The sequence below is a fragment of the Aethalodelphis obliquidens genome, unplaced genomic scaffold (assembly GCF_003676395.1).
Source record: "Aethalodelphis obliquidens isolate GAN/ISIS:26980383/991018 unplaced genomic scaffold, ASM367639v1 scaffold2, whole genome shotgun sequence".
NCBI classification, from domain to species: Eukaryota; Metazoa; Chordata; class Mammalia; order Artiodactyla; family Delphinidae; genus Aethalodelphis; species Aethalodelphis obliquidens.
This window is the reverse complement of record NW_020837946.1, coordinates 69,234,016-69,251,740: the sequence shown is the minus strand read 5'-3', so window position 1 is coordinate 69,251,740 and position 17,725 is coordinate 69,234,016. Positions and strand designations below refer to the sequence as shown.

General features: G+C 41.0%; 1 protein-coding gene and 1 pseudogene across 6 annotated transcripts in view; one reads left to right on the top strand and one right to left on the bottom strand.

The window, feature by feature from the left end:
* Nucleotides 1-2,907, bottom strand: part of DPP4 (dipeptidyl peptidase 4) — a 77,191-nt gene extending 74,284 nt beyond the window's left edge. For 3 of the 6 annotated variants that reach the window (XM_027129826.1, XM_027129868.1, XM_027129837.1), the window contains exons 1-2: nucleotides 2,606-2,900; nucleotides 1,987-2,188 (exon numbers count right to left, since the gene is read on the bottom strand). In XM_027129826.1, the coding sequence (XP_026985627.1) occupies nucleotides 1,987-2,188; nucleotides 2,606-2,611 (208 nt within the window). In that variant the 5' untranslated portion in view covers nucleotides 2,612-2,900. Of the gene's footprint in view, nucleotides 1-1,986; nucleotides 2,189-2,605 lie in introns of all 6 variants that reach the window. The other 3 variants (XM_027129857.1, XM_027129846.1, XM_027129877.1) reach the window with 3 other exon arrangements.
* Nucleotides 2,908-5,712: 2,805 nt separating this feature from the next.
* LOC113605164 (eukaryotic translation initiation factor 3 subunit E-like) lies at nucleotides 5,713-14,671 on the top strand (annotated as a pseudogene).
* Nucleotides 14,672-17,725: the final 3,054 nt, after the last annotated feature.

Below are 17,725 nucleotides of genomic sequence, written 5' to 3'. Positions count from 1 at the left end.
TGCTAGGAGTCCTCTTATGTTCCCAGATAGAGGATGTGATCTTGTGTCTCTATGATGACTCATAATTCATTCACGTTTTCTGGAAAAACTTATCTCCAGGAACTGATACTAACTTTTCAGGCCTCCCCACACACAAAAAAAATCTCTTGTGAGAAGTCTTCCCACACTTTCCCAGAAGTGATCCTTTTAACCCCTGAGAAAGTTTGCTTAAGCCTCCCTAAATTTTCTCACTGAATCATAGTAATAGTTAGACCTAGACATGTGAACCTCTCTGGAAGTCCCTGTCAAGAGAATGTCCTTGAAATCTTTGTTCAAATTTCATTTGGAGAAGAGGCTAAGTATGGTTTAAGGGAAATGGTAAGATAACCCCTCCCAAGTCTGTATGCCCCACCCAGCCAAACTAAATCCCTGTAGTTAACTTAACCAAACCCCACGGAAGGCAGATAGATGACCCAGGCCCCTAACCAATTACATTGCCATCTTCAGTGGCTTATTTATCCAAGTTTAGTGTTCCTTTCAACTTTCCGAAGGGAAGTTCTGATAATTACACTTTTACCCTTTCTTCCAAGGATGCCTCAGCAATATATTAGAGATGAATGGATTATCCAGGTTACTTTGATTTGTTTGTGTATCTGTTTCCCACTAGATTATAAACTTCCTGAGGTCGGGGCTCTCTTTATTTATAAAATTTAATCTTTGGATTTGCAGCAACTAGCACAGTTCCTGGAACATAATGTAGGTCATGTGAATATTTACTGATTGTATGGGTGACCCGTCCTTTTTCCACAGGAAGGCTTTGTGTGTGTGGTTGTTTAAATATACAAAGTACCACTTTATGAAAGCAGTTATATTTTAACAATTCACAACAAAGAGTCAAAAGAGTGGACAGATGCCTGCCATTTAATAGTCTAAACTGGCGGTAACCATGGCTGTCTTAAGTAACTGAAAATCATTATCAATAGGTCAACACACTCAGTTATTTAACCTCTGGCACCTTTGCCCTGGCCCTGAAATTGCCGGCCAAACATGATTTTTGATGGTTCTACAAACTAATTCTGAATGGTCACCTGAAATCTAGATAAGACCCCTCAGTATATAAGCACTGTCTACACATTTCCTGGTTGACTAGACCATCAGAGAACATACCTCAGTTGGTTGACTAGAATGTGAATACTTACATGAAAGTTGCTACTTAAAAGGAAAGTAGGGCCAGTGGAGACCCAAACTAGTTATTCTCACTTGTTTGCATCCAATAGTGTGTATTTCATTATATGAATGTTTTATATTAAGAGCTAGGACTAAACTGGAACAGTGAGGCAAGCTAAAAGGAACCAAGGTGGATTTAAATGAAAGAATCCACCAAACATCATTGATCCCACCTCCTCTGAATATTACCATGGATACCAGCTTTATGATTTAACTCTGAAATACTTACTTCTATAAGTGGTCAAATAGTTATTTTCCGGCATCCCAACTCTCCAACTGATGGATTTCCATCATCCCTGAAGGAAAACCCCCTGGGCTCCCCAAGCACTATCTTTTCTCAAAACTGTATTTGGGGACTTGCTTTCTTATTTTTTTTCCCTCCCCTTATGACATCCTTACTGCTGTTTGGGATTTTTGAACACTGCCTTTTTTCCTTTGAAAATCACAACCACGAAAGTTTTTTTTTTTTTTTTTTTAATTTACATTCAAAAGGTACTAAATTCAAATTTAACATAAAGAAATCTTAAAACTTCCCTCTATTTTCAGGAAGTATGTATTTGCCATACACAAGACGTGGCAGGTGCAAGGTTCTCGTAGCCTAAACACTGGAGACCAACGAAGCGAATCTAGCGGCGACCACGCCAGCAAAGCCTCAGCGACGACCTGGCACACCGATCCCACCCAGTCCCCAGCAAAATCCCTAGGTCTCCTTGGTGTGGTAAAATAGAACCTGATCCCGGTCTCCAACTGTCTTATCTTTTTCAAATGTTTTAAACTTACTGCCTTTGTTCAGCAGAACCAGAGGCACGGTGATGACGGTGACGAGCGCAGCGATCCCCAGCAGTCCCAGGAGCACCTTCCACGGTGTCTGCAAGCCGGGCAGATCACGTCCAGTTAGAGCCAGCCGCTTGGCCCCGGTCTGGGTAAGAGGGTCGGGGCCTGGGCTGCACCCGAGGCAGCGGGGTTTGCCGACGGGCGCGCACTGGGAGAGAGGCACCGCGGGATGGGAGGGTTTGGAACGCGCGAGTCGGAGCTTGCAAGAGCTGTCTCCCTTGAACTTTTGGCCTCTGGACACTTTAATTGTTTGCTTCTCTAGGCCTACAACTCAGAAGCCAAGTGAGGGTTCAGGCGTGCGATTTGCGGGTGGCCCTCCAGGTTCTCCAAGGCTCGGTGCCTGGGTTCTAGCAGAAAGCCCGCGGGCCCGAGAGCCAGGCGAGAGCCCTGGGGCGTCCCTTCACCTGTCAGAGCGTGGCCCTGAAGCTTCCGCCTAATGAGAGCCCCTGGTTTCGACCCGGAAGCTTTGGGGGCAATCTGGGGAGAGTTTGGTGAAAAGGCACCTACAACTCGCCCCTGGGGCTGTTGGGACGGGTGGGTGGGGGGAGGCCAGCTACTCACTCACCTTCATGGTCGGCGTCTCCTCAGAGCTAAGCTTTCGGAGCGGGAGCGCAGGCAGAAGTCAGGCGAGCCTCCCGGACGCGCGTGCGGCTCCGCAGCTCCGGGCGCGCAGTCACTCGGCGCTCCCAAGTTTGAACCCCGAGTTAAACATTAGTGAGCGCCGGTCCGGCTGGGTATAAAGGGCCGCGGGCAGGCTGCGAGCGAAGGCGCGCCGGGCCCCGGCAGTGGCGTCCCGGCCGGGGGACGCCCGAGAGGCACCTCCCTACGGGCGCGCCGGGCACGGGATGTGTGCTGGGCGCGCAGGAGGGGTGTGACCGCCCGAGCAGCGTCTAGCCAGCGCCTGGCATCCGATGCCGAGCCCTGAGGCTGCAGACCTGCTGCCGCCCGGCGGGAGACCATGGTCGGCCTTAACTGAAAGGGACCTCTGCTCTCAGTTCCCGCAACCTCGCGTGAGCAGGCAAGGGGACCTAGCCCAGAGAGGGCACGGGGTTCTGCAAACACACAGCTCACTGCTGGCAGCTGAAGCTAAAACCCAGGCCTCAGTCCTTTGCCAGTGAATGATATGCTGGGGAGTTCTGGGGTGTTTAAAGCTTCTAGAAGGCCAAGAGAGAGAAAAAGTGATTGATCACTTGTGGGTGGCACTTAGAGGCTGTGTCTGGATTCATTCTCCGCAGGGGATTTCTGGCTTGTCTTGCAGGCTTACCTTCCCATCAAGATGCCAAAAATAATAACACTAACACTTATGTGGAACTTAACTTTTTCCCAGGAGCTGCTCTAAGCATTTATGTGTTTATTTTACAGGGAGGAAGCCTAGGCACAGGAGGTTAAGTCACTTGGCCAAGTCCAGGCAGCTAGGAAGTCGTGGAGCCTGAATTCAGAGTCCATGTTCTTAACCACTACTCCACAGGGCCTTTCATCTTTCAGTCCTGCAAAGAGGATTTTTGGGAAAAGGGAAAAGGTCAGGTGTGGCTTCTTCCTCCCTTCCTCCAGGATGCCCTGTAGGTTCCTTCACTCCTTCCTTTTTTTCTTCATTCACTCATCCCCACACCCTCCTATTTATTTCACCCATTCCACAAATATCTGAGTGGATACAAAGTGTCAGAGTCTCATCTAGATGCTGGTGATAGAGAAGGGGGACCAAGATAGATGATATTTGTGCACTTGGCACTCTCAGTCTGAAAACCACAGGTGAACCTTTGCAGTTAGGTTCTTCCTCTATGCTTACTTCCTCTCCTGTGGATTAAGTACTCCCTAAAAGGCCTCTTCTGTTTGCTCACTCAGCTGCAAAACCTCTCTGTCCAAAGTTAGAGGTAAAAGGTTAAAAGTGCAAAGTCCTATGGAACATTAACACATGATTATGAATAAATTCCAGTTTCCATCCTTCATATCCAACCCAGACATTGCTTCTGAGCTCAGGGATCTTTTCCCCTCTGGCTACTAGTTGCTTATGACACACACCCTCATTAACACCGAGCTCCAGAGGCTGGAACTGAGCTCTTTCTCCTTTCCATCAGCCTCACCCCTTCTCTGATCATCTCTGTCTTCATTATATGGGGATATATGTATATGTATAGCTGATTCACTTTGTTATAAAGCAGAAACTAGCACACCATTGTAGAGCAATTATACTCCAATAAAGATGTTAAAAAAATAATAGAATAAAAATAAAAACACAGCTCAAAAAAAAAAAAAAGTGACCCCATTCACCAGTTACAAAAACTAAAGGCTTGAGTCATCTCAGTTTCTCTTCTCCACTCTCCTGCTACATTCACATGACCATCAATTCCTCTCTTCTGCCTTCAAAAGTATTTCTCAAATCCATTTCCTCCTCCCTCTTACAGTTGCTGGGGAGGTGAGTCAATAGTGTTATTGTAGCATGTGAGCTGGGAAGAGAGGCTGTCCGACAAGGACAACAGGGAATTGTGCCATTGGGGGCTCAGTGTTGGTCTCTGCTTTCACCAGTTTCTATACTCAGCAAAATGCAGGAGGCAAGTCAGTACAGTTGAGTGCATGCTTGACCTCCATACCTACACCGTTGACACTATACTTTCCGCAAGCCCCCAGGAAGCTGGGGGAAGATGGCTGGCATCCATGGGGGCAGATCATCTTGTTCTCTGGAAAGTATTCCACAAAACACAACTGCCAACTTCAAGAGATTCTTTCCTAAATCCAACCCCCACCGCCCCCGACCTCTTTGTCACTAGTCTTTCAATCTTGTTTTCTTCAAGTCCCTAAGGTACCAGCTGGCCAACACATTAGCCGCCACCTATGAGTCAGTGTAAATCCTATATTAGGCCATCTCTTGTTTCATGAAAAATGGAAAACAGATGTACTACTCCAAGTTCTGTCTGTCAGGATGATTTCTCTTTCTACTAGATTTCGGAGCATGCCTGAGAGGGGCTGTAAGGTAGCAGCCATCGCTTTTGACAGGTGCCAGCTTACTTTGCATAAGGCTGCCTCTTCCCTCCTCTGTTGCCTGGCTGTGGCGAACTCTTATGTAGCTATAGGTGTGTGTTGAGGGAGAGACACCGAACAATGGGAGAAGCACCATGGAGTCTAAGTTCACTGCTCATGGGATTTTTTTTTAACTTTTTATTTTATATTGAAGTGTAGTTGGCTAACAACATGTATCTATTCTTTTTCAAATTCCTTTCCCATTTAGGTTGTCACAGAATACTGAGCAGAGTTCCCTGCGCTATACAGTAGGTCCTTGTTGGTTATCCAATTTTTTTTTTTTTTTTTTGGTATGCGGGCCTCTCGCTGTTGTGGCCTCTCCCGTTGCAGAGCACAGGCTCCGGACGCGCAGGCTCAGCGGCCATGGCTCACGGGCCCAGCCGCTCCGTGGCATGTGGGATCTTCCCAGACCGGGGCACGAACCCGTGTCCCCTGTATCGGCAGGCGGACTCTCAACCACTGCGCCACCAGGGAAGCCCCCATTTATTCTTTTATCTTTCTCTTCCATCCTTCTCTCTCTAGTGCCTAGTAAAATGCCTGGAACACATCAGTAGTCAATAAGTGTTGGTGGAATAAATGCAAAAATTAAATCAAATGAAGAAAAAGTAACATAAGATCTTTTCCTTCTTGTCTGCTGGAACTGGAGGCGAGGGGAAAATGGAATCTTGCTGCGTGTGGAAAGAAAGGAGAGAGGGAGGACGGTAGGGCTGGGGGGTTGGGACGAAGCTGAACAGATCTTACTCTTTGCCCTCAGCTCTGCAGGATAAGTAAAGGAAGTACAAAGGTATTTATTCTTTTGCTTAGCGCCCTCCTTGCTCTCCACCTACTCAGGGAAATCTGCCCACCTGTGTGGAAATGACTTTTTTTAGCACGTCCTTTGGAGTCCAGATCAAAAGTCACTTCTTTCAGATTACCTTCAGAAATAGCTCCGTCTGTTTCCATTCCATTTTCTGCTTTCCCTACCAACCAGTTTTTGCAAGATTATTCTGCTTGTGTTATTTACAACAAAATTAATTTCTACCACATGATACAGAGATGATAGACAGATAATTCTATGGATTTAGACATATGGAAAGAAGAAATTTCAGACCAAAGAAATAGCTACACGAAGTCTGACAAAGCTGGAGATCTTTAGGGAAAATCTATTAGTTTAGTTTCACCAGGAAATAGGGTTGGTCTTGGACATATCCTTCAGTCTTAAATTCAGTATTCAGTATGTACTAGGGAGCCACTTAAAATTTTTTCCAGAGAAAGGAACACAATCAGACTGAACTTTAGATATAAGAAGCAGGCAATAGCATAGGCTGGATAGCTGAGAAATGAAAGAACTAGAAATAGGATGAGAATCATAAACTTTATGTTGCAAAATTAATTGGGCAGGTGCTTCTCTGTGTGGAGCTTGTCAGAAAAGAATTTAAATCATGTTGATTTGTATGTGTTTACATACAGATCTCTAAAAACTGTTTTCCAGCTGTAGTTTGGGGTGTTTTCCTTGCCCCAGTGATCAGTAATACCAAGTAAGGGGCTCTTCTTACACTCAATACCCAATAAAGTTCTCTTGCTACCTGTTAGAACAGACATTAGCCAAAGAGAGAGGAGACTTTTGTGCTCTCCTTTGATTAGCGTCCTTTGGCTACTCTGTGGGTTTTTAAAAATTTCAATGATTTACTTGATTTACATATATTAGCTCCTGACTTAAGAAATAATTGTACGACTCTATGAGAAAATGTGTTTAAGATCCTGGGAGCCAGATTCTCACAAAATGGCTGTGGCTACGATGACATCTCCTTTTTAGTGTTTTCCAAGCTGTAAATGTGAGGTGATGTGATGGTGGTGGTGTATGTGTATGAGGTTGGAGTAGTGGAGTAGTGGAGAGGCTGTACAGTGGTTACTCTAATTTAAGGAAAGAAGGAGCAAGGACCGGTAGAACAAGGCTAGGGACCTCTAACTAAACTGAGAGATCTAATTTGCCATGGGGGGGGACAACCTATTCTCTTTAGAATGGTAGATCACAGAATCAGAAAGTTATATGTGGAAGGGCCTTCAGATTCGTTGGATGCTGTTTTATTAAGAACAATAATAAGGGGGAAAAAAGGTTCATGCTTGGCATTGGACTAGAGTGAAAAATAAGGCTGTCATTTTTTAAAATTGTGGTAAAATATACATACTATAAAATTTACCACCTTGGGACTGCCCTGGTGGCGCAGTGGTTAAGAATACGCCTGCCAATGCAGGGGACACGGGTTCGAGCCCTGGTCCGGGAAGATCTCACATGTCTCGGAGCAACTAAGCCCGTGCACAACAACTACTGAGCCTGCGCTCTGGAACCTGCAAACCACAACTACTGAGCCCGTGTGCCACAACTACTGAAGCCCGCGCGCCTAGAGCCTGCACTCGGCAACAAGAGAGGCCACCAAAATGAGAAGCGCGTGCACCGCAATAGCCCCCGCTCGCCACAACTAGAGAAAGCCTGCATGCAGCAAAGAAGATCCAACACAGCCAAAAGTAAATAAATAAATTTATTTTAAAAAATTAACATCTTAACCATTTTAAAGTATACAGTCATTTCTTTTTTATCTAGAATAGTCCAAAGTTTGTAATGTAATTTTAGCAGATTAAACATACAGCTTAAAATTATTTATGTAGGATTCTCCTTTTTCTTGACGAGATGGTGGAATAAAACTTGACTACTCTCATAGTATATTTTTTTAGATTAGCATCTGTTTACTGGGGCTTGATTTTCTCTTCTTAAAGGCGATATAGGATGGAAAAGAAGGACTACATGGGAATTGGATCTTTTTAGTGATACTACATGGGAGTCTTTGCTATGGGTGTACACAGAGACCTTTATTCTGGTGATATTCCTCGTGCTTTAAGAGAAGGGACAGTAGTTGTAGTATTTCAAACAGAAACTAAAACAACTAGGGAGAACTTTGAAAAGCCAGAAATTACAAGCTAAATGCAGTCCAAGAGGGATGGTCCAATGCTATTTAACTCCCTGGCTGAAAAGCACAGTTTTAGGTAGAAGTATTTCCCTAGGCTCTACAGCTTGTTTCTCAAATGCTTTATTTCCTTATTCTCTACGTTCCCCCACCCTCACTTCTATTTAGATATTTTTTTCCTAACCAACACCCACATTCAACTCAAATACCACAGATATACTGTACATCTGTTTATGTATTATATGTTCTATATAAATCTGTGCTTTATACATCAGAAAAATATTTTTTTTTGCCCCCAAGAACCACTCCCTAGGGGGAGATATTGCCCTCATTGAGAGTGCAGTCTCTGTAGTTGCACTGGTTCCAACATGAAGGTGGCAATTACTCAGCAGAATATAACTACTCTTTTCTTTTACTTTATTTTTTTGAATTTTATTTTTTTTTATAGAAGGTTCTTATTAGTCATAGATTTTATACGCATCAGTGTATACATGTCAATCCCAATCTCCCAATTCATCCCACCACCACCACCACCACCACCACCACCACCCGCCACTTCCCCCCTTGGTGTCCGTATGTTTGTTCTCTGTATCTGTGTCTCAATTTCTGCCCTGCAAACCAGTTCATCTGTACCATTTTTCTAGGTTCCACATATATGCGTTAATATATGATATTTATTTTTCTCTTTCTGACTTACTTCACTCTGTATGACAGTCTCTAGATCCAACCACGTCTCTACAAATAACTCAATTTCATTCCTTTGTATGGCTGAGTAATATTCCACTGTATATATGTACCACATCTTCCTTATCCATTCATCTCTCGATGGGCATTTAGGTTGCTTGCATGTCCTGGCTATTGTAAATAGTGCTTCAATGAACATTGGTGTATGTGTCTTTTTGAATTATGGTTTTCTCTGGGTATATGATCAGTAGTGGGATTGCTGGGTCATATGGTAATCTATTTTTAGCTTTTAAAGGAACCTCCATACTGTTCTCCAGAGTGGCTGTAGCAATTTACATTCCCACCAACAGTGCAAGAGGGTTCCCTTTTCTCCACACCCTCTCCAGCATTTGTTGTTTGTAGATTTTCTGATGATGCCCATTCTAACTGGTGTGAGGTGATACCTCATTGTAGTTTTGATTTGCATTTCTCTAATAATTAGTGATGTTGAGCAGCTTTCATGTGCTTCTTGGCCATCTGTATATATTCTTTGGAGAAATGTCTATTTAGATCTTCTGCCCAGTTTTTGATTAGGTTGTTGTTTTCTTAATATTGAACTGCATGAGCTGTTCATATATTTTGGAGATTAATCCTTTGTCCATTGATTCATTTGTAAATATTTTCTCCCATTCTGAGGGTTGTCTTTTGGTCTTGTTTATGGTTTCCTTTACTGTGCAAAATGTTTTAAGTTTCATTAGGTCCCATTTGTTTATTTTTGGTTTTTTTCCTATTTTTCTAGGAGGTGGATCAAAAAAGATCTTGCTGTGATTTATGTCAAAGAGTGTTCTTCCTATCTTTTCCTCTAAGTTTTATAGTGTCTGGTCTTAAATTTAGGTCTCTAATCCATTTTCAGTTTATTTTTGTATATGGTGTTAAGGAGCGTTCTACTTTCATTCATTTACATGTAGCTGTCCAGTTCTCCCAGCACCACTTATTGAAGAGACTGTCCTTTCTCCATTGTATGTCTTTGCCTCCTTGGTCACAGATTAGTTGACCATAGTTGCGTGGGTTTATCTCTGGGCTTTCTATCCTGTTCCATTGATGCATATTTCTGTTTCTGTGTCAGTACCATATTGTCTTGATTACTGTTGCTTTGCAGTATAGTCTGAAGTTAGGGAGTCTGATTCCTCCAGCTCCGTTTTTTTCCCTCAAGACTGCTTTGGCTATTTGGGATCTTTTGTGTCTCCATACAAATTTTAATATTGTTTGTTCTAGTTCTGTAAAAAATGCCATTGGTAATTTGATAGGGATTGCATTGAATCTGTGGATTGCTTTTGGTAGTATAGTCATTTTCACAATATTGATTGTTCCAATCCAAGAACATGGTATATCTCTCCATCTGTTTTATCTTTAATTTCTTTCATCAGTGTCTTATAGTTTTCTGCATACAGGTCTTTTGTCTCCCTAGCTAGGTTTATTCCTAGGTATTTTATTCTTTTTGTTGCAATGGTAAATGAGAGTTTCCTTAATTTCTCTTTCAGATTTTTCATCATTAGTGTATAGGAATGCAAGAGATTTCTGTGCATTAATTTTGTATCCTGCAACTTTGCTAAATTCATTGATTATCTCTAGTAGTTTTCTGGTGGCATCTTTAGGACTCTCTATGTATAGTATCATGTCATCTGCAAACAGTGACCGTTTTACTGCTTCCTTTCCAATTTGTATTCCTTTTATTTCTTTTTCTTCTCTGGTTGCCTTGGCTAGGACATCCAAAGTTATGTTGAATAACAGTGGTGAGAGTGGACATACTTGTCTTGTTCCTGATCTTAGAGAAAATGCTTTCCATTTTTCACCATTGAGAATGATGTTTGCTGTAGGTTTGTCGTATACGCCCTTTATGATGTTAAGTTAGGTTCCCTCTATGCCCACTTTCTGGAGAGTTTTTATCATAAATGGATGTTGAATTTTGTCAAAAACTTTTTCTGCATCTCCTGAGATGATCATAAGGTTTTTCTTCTTCAATTTGTTGATATGGTGTATCACATTGATTGACTTGCCTATATTGAAGAATGGTTGCTTCCCTGGGATAAATCCCACTTGATGATGGTGCATGATACTTTTAATGTGTTGTTGGATTCGGTTTCCTGTTGAGGATTTTTGCATCTATATTCATGAGTGATATTGGTTTGTAATTTTCTTTTTCTGTAGTATCCCTGTCTGGTTTTGTGATCAGGATGATGGTGGTCTCATAGCATGAGTTTGGGAGTGTTCCTTCCTCTACAATTTTTTGGAAGAGTTTGAGAAAGATGGGTGTTAGCTCTTCTCTAAATGTTTGATAGAATTCACCTGTGAAGCCATCTGGTCCTGGACTTTTGCTTGTTGGAAGAAATTTAATCACAGTTTCAATTTCATTACTTGTGATTGGTCTGTGCATATTTTCTATTTCTTCCTGGTTCAGTCTTGGAAGGGTATAGCTTTCTAAGAATTTGTCCATTTCTTCCAGGTTGTCCAATTTTTTGGCATAGATTTGCTTGTAGTAGTCTCTTAGGATGCTTTGTATTTCTGCGGTGTCTGTTGTAACTTCTCCTTTTTCATTTCTAATTTTATTGATTTGAGTCCTCTCCCTCTTTTTCTTGATGAGTCTGGCTAATGGTTTATCAATTTGTTTATCTTCTCAAAGAACCAGCTTTTAGTTTTATTGATCTTTGCTATTGTTTTCTTTGTTTCTATCTCATTTATTTCTGCTCTGATCTTTATGATTTCTTTCCTTCTACTAACTTTGGGTTTTGTTTGTCCTTCTTTCTCTGGTTCTTTTAGGTATAAGGTTATATTGTTTATTTGAGATGTTTGTTGTTTCTTAAGGTAGGATTTTATTGCTATAAAATTCTGTCTTAGAACTGCTTTTGCTGCATCCCATAGGTTTTGGATCATCGTGTTCTCATTGTCATTTGTCTCTAGGTATTTTTTGATTTCCTCTATGATTTCTTCAGTGATCTCTTGGTTATTTAGTAACGTATTTTTTACCTTCCATGTGTTTGTGTTTTTACGTTTTTTTCTCTGCAATTGACTTCTAATCTCATAATGCTGTAGTCAGAAAAGATGCTTGATATGATTTCAATTTTCTTAAATTTACTGAGGTTTGATTTGTGACCCAGGATGTGATCTATCCTGGAGAATGTTCTGTGCTAACTTGAGAATAAAGTGTAATCTGCTGTTTTGGATAGAATGTCCTATAAATATCAATTAAATCTCTCTGGTCTATTGTGTCATTGAAAGCTTGTGTTTCCTTATTAATGTTCTGTTTGGATGATCTGTCCATTGGTGTAAGTGAGGTGTTAAAGTCCCCCAGTATTACTGTGTTACTGTTGATACCTCTTCTATAGCTGTTAGCAGTTGCCTTATGTATTGAGGTGCTCCTATGTTGGGTGCATACATATTTATAGTTGTTATATCCACTTCTTGGATTGATTCCTCGATCATTATGTAGTGTCCTTCCTTGTCTTTTGTAACATTTTTTATTTTAAAGTCTATTTTATCTGATATGAGTATTGCCACTCCAGCTTTCTTTTGATTTCCATTTGCATGGAATATCCTTTTCCAACCCCTCACTTTCAGTATATATGTGTCCCTCGATCTGAAGTGGGTCTCTTGTAGACAGCATATGTATGGGTCTTGTTTTTGTATCCATTCAACAAGGCTGTGTCTTTTGTTTGGAGCATTTAATCCATTCACATTTAAGGTAATTATCGATATGTAAGTTCCTGTTACCATTTTCTTAATTGTTTTGGGTTTGTTTTTGTAGGTCCTTTTCTTCTCTTGTGTTTCCCATTTAGAGAAGTTCCTTCAGCATGTGTTGTAGAGCTGGTTTGTTGGTGTTGAATTCTCTTAGCTTTTGCTTGTCTGTAAAGCTTTTGATTTCTCCATCAAATCTGAATGAGATCCTTGCTGGGTAGAGTAATCTTGGTTGTAGGTTCTTCCCTTTCATCACTTTAAGTATATCATGCCACTCCCTTGTGACTTGTAGAGTTTCTGCTGAGAAATCAAAATCAGCTGTTAACCTTATGGAATTTCTGTTGTATGTTATTTGTCATTTTTCCCTTGCTGCTTTCAATACTTTTTCTTTGTCTTTAATTTTTGCCAGTTTGATTACTGTGTGTCTTGGCATGTTTCTCCTTGTATTTATCCTGTATGGGACTCTCTGTGCTTCCTGGACTTCGGTGGCTATTTCCTTTCCCATGTTAGCGGAGTTTTCGACTATAATCTCTTCAAATATTTTCTGGGTTGTTTTCTCTCCCTCTTCTCCTTCTGGGACCCATAAAATGTGTATATTGTTGCATTTAATGTTGTCCCATAAGTCTCTTAGGCTGTCTTCATTTGTTTTCATTCTTTTTTCTTTATTCTGTTCCACAGCAGTGAATTCCAGTCTGTCTTCCAGGCCACTTATCCATTCTTCTGCCTCAGTTATTCTGCTACTGATTCCTTCTAGTGTATTTTTCATTTCAGTTATTGTATTGTTCATCTCTGTTTGTTTGTTCTTTAATTCTTTTAAGTCTTTGATAAATATTTCTTGCATGTTCTCGATCTTTGCCTCCTTCTTTTTCCGAGGTCCTGGATCATCTTCACTATCATTATTCTGAATTCTTTTTCTGGAAGGTTGCCTATCTCCACTCATTTAGTTGTTTTTCTGGGGTTTTATCTTGTTTATTCATCTGGTACATAGCCCTTTACCTTTTCATCTTGTCTATCTTTCTGTGAATGTGGTTTTTTTGCCACAGGCTGCAGGATTGTAGTTTTTCTTGCTTCTGAAAGAAGGTATTTTCAATTCAATGCATATGGAACTTGTGCTAGTGATGGAGGGTCACTTGCAGAGGCGGGGGACAGCTGTGGCTCACTACAGGGACAAGGGCACTGGCAGCAGAAGTTGTGGGAAGTACTCCTTGGTGTGAACCCTCCCAGAGTCTGCCATTAGCCCCACCAAAGGGCCTGTAGTCCATAACTACTCTTTTAGAACACTGGTTCCAGCATAGGATAGAAATATTGAGTTCACTCTGGGAAAGCTAACCTCTGTAATCTTAATGCTGAGAGACTGAACATGCAAAGAGACAATGGCCAGACAGTTGGATTCTCACTCACAACCTCTACAACAATCTGCCCAAAGTGATCAGGACTTGGTCAATGATTGCCAGCTTTGCTATTTTTGCCCTTTCTTCCAACACAGAACCACTCAGAAAAAGATGAATATGCTCCGTAATTCAATCTTATAAGATGCTCCACTTCTAGTTAGCCTGCCTGCTGTTTTCCCATACCAATAATCTCCAATTTGAGCATACTGGAAGCCCCACTTCTTTTCACTGTAAAGCATTTCCACTCCCCTGCCAGCCTTTGAGTCCAAATGTCAACCTATGGTGGCTGACTCCCTTGCTATATTAAGCTCTGAAACAATAGCCTTTGCTTGTTCTCATTTGGATAATCTTTGTTTATTTCCATAATATGGAATGAAGATTGCAGCCATGGAAGACCTTACATGCTTAAAAAGACACCATAGATAATAACCACTTCTCCATTCCAGTGTTTGAGTAGCATGAATGGCTCATCCATTGGTCTCTGTTTTCTTCAACCACCCCAAAAGCTGTTATAACATTCTTTATCTTGTCCTTTATCAGCACACTATTTAAATAATTCAAGTTTTTTTTTTTTTGGCCATTTGGCTACAGCAGTGATAACATTCAAAGATGTCTGGAACTGCAGGCAGGTGCCAAAAGAATTAAATAAGTCACTCAATAGGAGTCTTATACATACAAAGACTCTATTACTTAGTTTCTTGAATAGTTATGTGTTAACTTGGATTTTGAAAAAATCCAAGACTCAGTGTTCAAGTGACTATTTCCTGAAGATTTTATAACAAATGTTTTCTCTTTAGAGTTAAGACTTTCTGTCACATCCACCAGTATATTAGCATTAATATGTTGCCAGATAAACTAAAAAAGATTTCAGCAGTAACAGAAAGATGAATTGTGAATGTTTAGAAGATTGATTTGAAATCAGGTCATGTGGTTCTGAATAACAATGCAAAGACCACCCAAAGTCTTTTAGATAGAAACTAGGTGATGGCCATGAATATTGAGAAGAAAACTTTATCAAAGTCTCCTCAATGGGTAACTTATGAGTCTGGCTTCTACTAATGGAACACCAAAAAATTTCAATATGCCAATTCTGTTATGTAAAATACAATATATATTTTAGATTTTTATTTCATTACTTATTTACTTAGTTTTTTCATATTTTTGTTGACTTCTAATTTAATTTCGTTATGATCAGAAAACAGTTTTTAAGACTTATTTTATGGCCAAGCATGTGGTCTATTTTAGTGAATATATAATAGGAACTTCAAAGAAATTGGGTATTTTCTAGTTAGTCAATATATTGTTCTAAAAATGTCACCTAAATCAAAGATTTGCTAAACTTGTTCAGATCTTTTAGACTTATTTTTTGTAATTTTATTTCATTAATTGGATGCTAAACTATTCTATTACAGATTTTTAAAAAATTATTTTGAGTGTAACTAATTATTTACATTTAGCTTTAATTCAATCAAGGTTCATACTTCTTGAGATGCTACTTTGCCAGGCAGTGTACTGAGAACATCACAGTCAGGTCCAATGGGGGATCACTGTGTTTACAAACAAGTTGATCATTGCGAATCCATCCAAGCTTGCTACCAAAACTAAGACCAAATGTCAGAGATGATTAAGCTTTATTGGCCCTCAAAAAGCATTCTGGTGGGGAGGTGGGGGAGATTAGACCTCCCAGGGGCCACGTGAATGCCCTGGGCTATGGATCTGATGTTTGGAGTTTGGTAGTCAGTCCTCTTGGCTCCTTCCTGTAAGTACCCTTCTTTCAGTTTCCCTCCCAGGTCTTGCTGTCTCTTCTTTTCCACTGTCTGTCTCTTCTATGTCACGGTATCCCCTTCAGGAATATCTCTTTCAAACCAGTCCCCAGAGGTGAAGTCCCCGCCTCCCCACCTCTTTCTCCTCTCTCAAATTCCACCTATTCTGTAAACAGCTTTGACCAGAGGTTGACAGGATAGCTATATGCATTTTATCAGGACTTTTGAGGCCAGAAGCCTTTACTTGATTCTTAAAAGTTTTGCCAAATACACCTGGTGCATACCTTTGTCATTCCTCTTACCATGGATGAAATAAAAATTCACATTCTAAGGCAAGTTAAGGAAAATTTAAGCATAATAGTTTTCTCAGTCCTTTGGTCACTTCTCTCCCCTCTACTGTGCACTGTACACCTGCATATGCATCAACCACAGTTCCCCATCCCCAGAAAATACCTGCTCAACCATAAAGAGCAACAATTTTCTAACATCAGTAAGATAACTCCCTAGGAGATAACCTTCTTAATCTTGTAAGGGACCGTGATGACCCATGACCCACTACTCACTTTGTACTTGCATATCTGGATTGTGCAAACTGTCGACATTTAATGTATAGCCCTCTATCTCAAAAAGCAATACAACTGTGCTTTGACCTCTAATGGGAGGAACAGTTCTCGGAGCTTTCTGAGAGGCTGTTCCTGGTTTATAACCCTCAATTTAGCTCGAGTAAAATTCTCTATTTCTTTCTTAGATCAACTAACTAATGTTTTTTCATCGACACCATATTACATTGAAATGATCTCTTGACTTTCTGTCTCTCTTACGCTGCTTTGACTGTGGCAGACATGTGTTATTAATATTTGTATTTCCAGAAACTACAACAGTGTTGGACTTGGGTGAACTCAGCAAAGTACCAAAGCTATAAACAGAAACACCAGCTTCTTCCAGCCAATCAACATACGACCTGGAAGGCAGCGTGGAGAAGAGAAATGAGCAAATATTTTAAAGTCTGACAAGCCTGGGTCTGTCATCCAATTACTATATGCCCTGGGTCTTTTTTTCTTTAAAGCTACTTCAGAGAGTTGTGGAGATTTAATGAGATAATAACTGAGTAATCTTGGCTACTCCCTGAAGCTTTCAGATTTATCTACATGCTGGTGTATCTCTTCAGTTGGGATCTCTATGCTGGATTCTGAGCCACCTGGAAGTCATCGCCTGGATGACTCAGAGGCCTATCAAATGTAATTTAGCCAAGAGTAAGTTAATTATTAATTATTGCTGGCGCTACCCCAGCTCATCCCTGACCCCTTCCACAAAGTTCCATCCTTTCCCTCATGTCCCATTTCAGTGAGAGGTATCGACACCATATTGCCCAAGTCAGAAACCTAGGGGTCCTCCTTGATGTCTACTCACTCCTTACCCCACACAGCGACCTCTTTAGCATCTGTTTTATTTGTCCACATCCCTCTAAGCTCACTCCACCTTTTTTTAGGCTTTCCTCTCTTCTGGTTCAGACCACCCTACCAGCATCCACTGAACGGCCTCTTGTAATTTCACTCCAGTGCAGCCTCTATTACTTTCTTGTTTCAAATTAGTGGCTTCTCCTGCTGCAGGATAAAGTACAAATTCCTTACTGTGAGCTGGTCTCTGCTTCACCTTCCTTCTTACCTCACCTTCCCAAACTCCCACCTTCACCAAGAGACTTGCATTTCTAAGCATTGCCCTTCTCTCCTTTGCTTCCAGATCTTCAAATACAATACTCCCTCTGCCTAGTATTCCATTCCCCATGTTTTTCATCTGGCTAAATTCCAATCAACCTTCCAGACTCCAGTGTCATTTCTTCTAAGAAGCCTTGTCTACCACCTGTCCAAGTGAGTTGCTTTGCCTCTGTGCTCCTAGAGAGGCTTGTGTCTCACTTCTTTTTAACAAAACACTTGTCACTCTATAATGTAATTATCTAATGTAATAATAGCTAAGATTTATGGACCCTATGTTATGTGCTGGATGTTCTTTTAAGTACTTTACTTGTATTAGCTCATTTAATCTCATGATAATCCTATGCAGTAAGTGCTGTTATCATCCTCACTTTGCAGATGAGGACATGGAAGCACAGAGAAGTAAATATTTCTCTCAGTATCACACAGCCAGCATTTGAACCCAAGAGGTCTGACTCCAGAGTCCC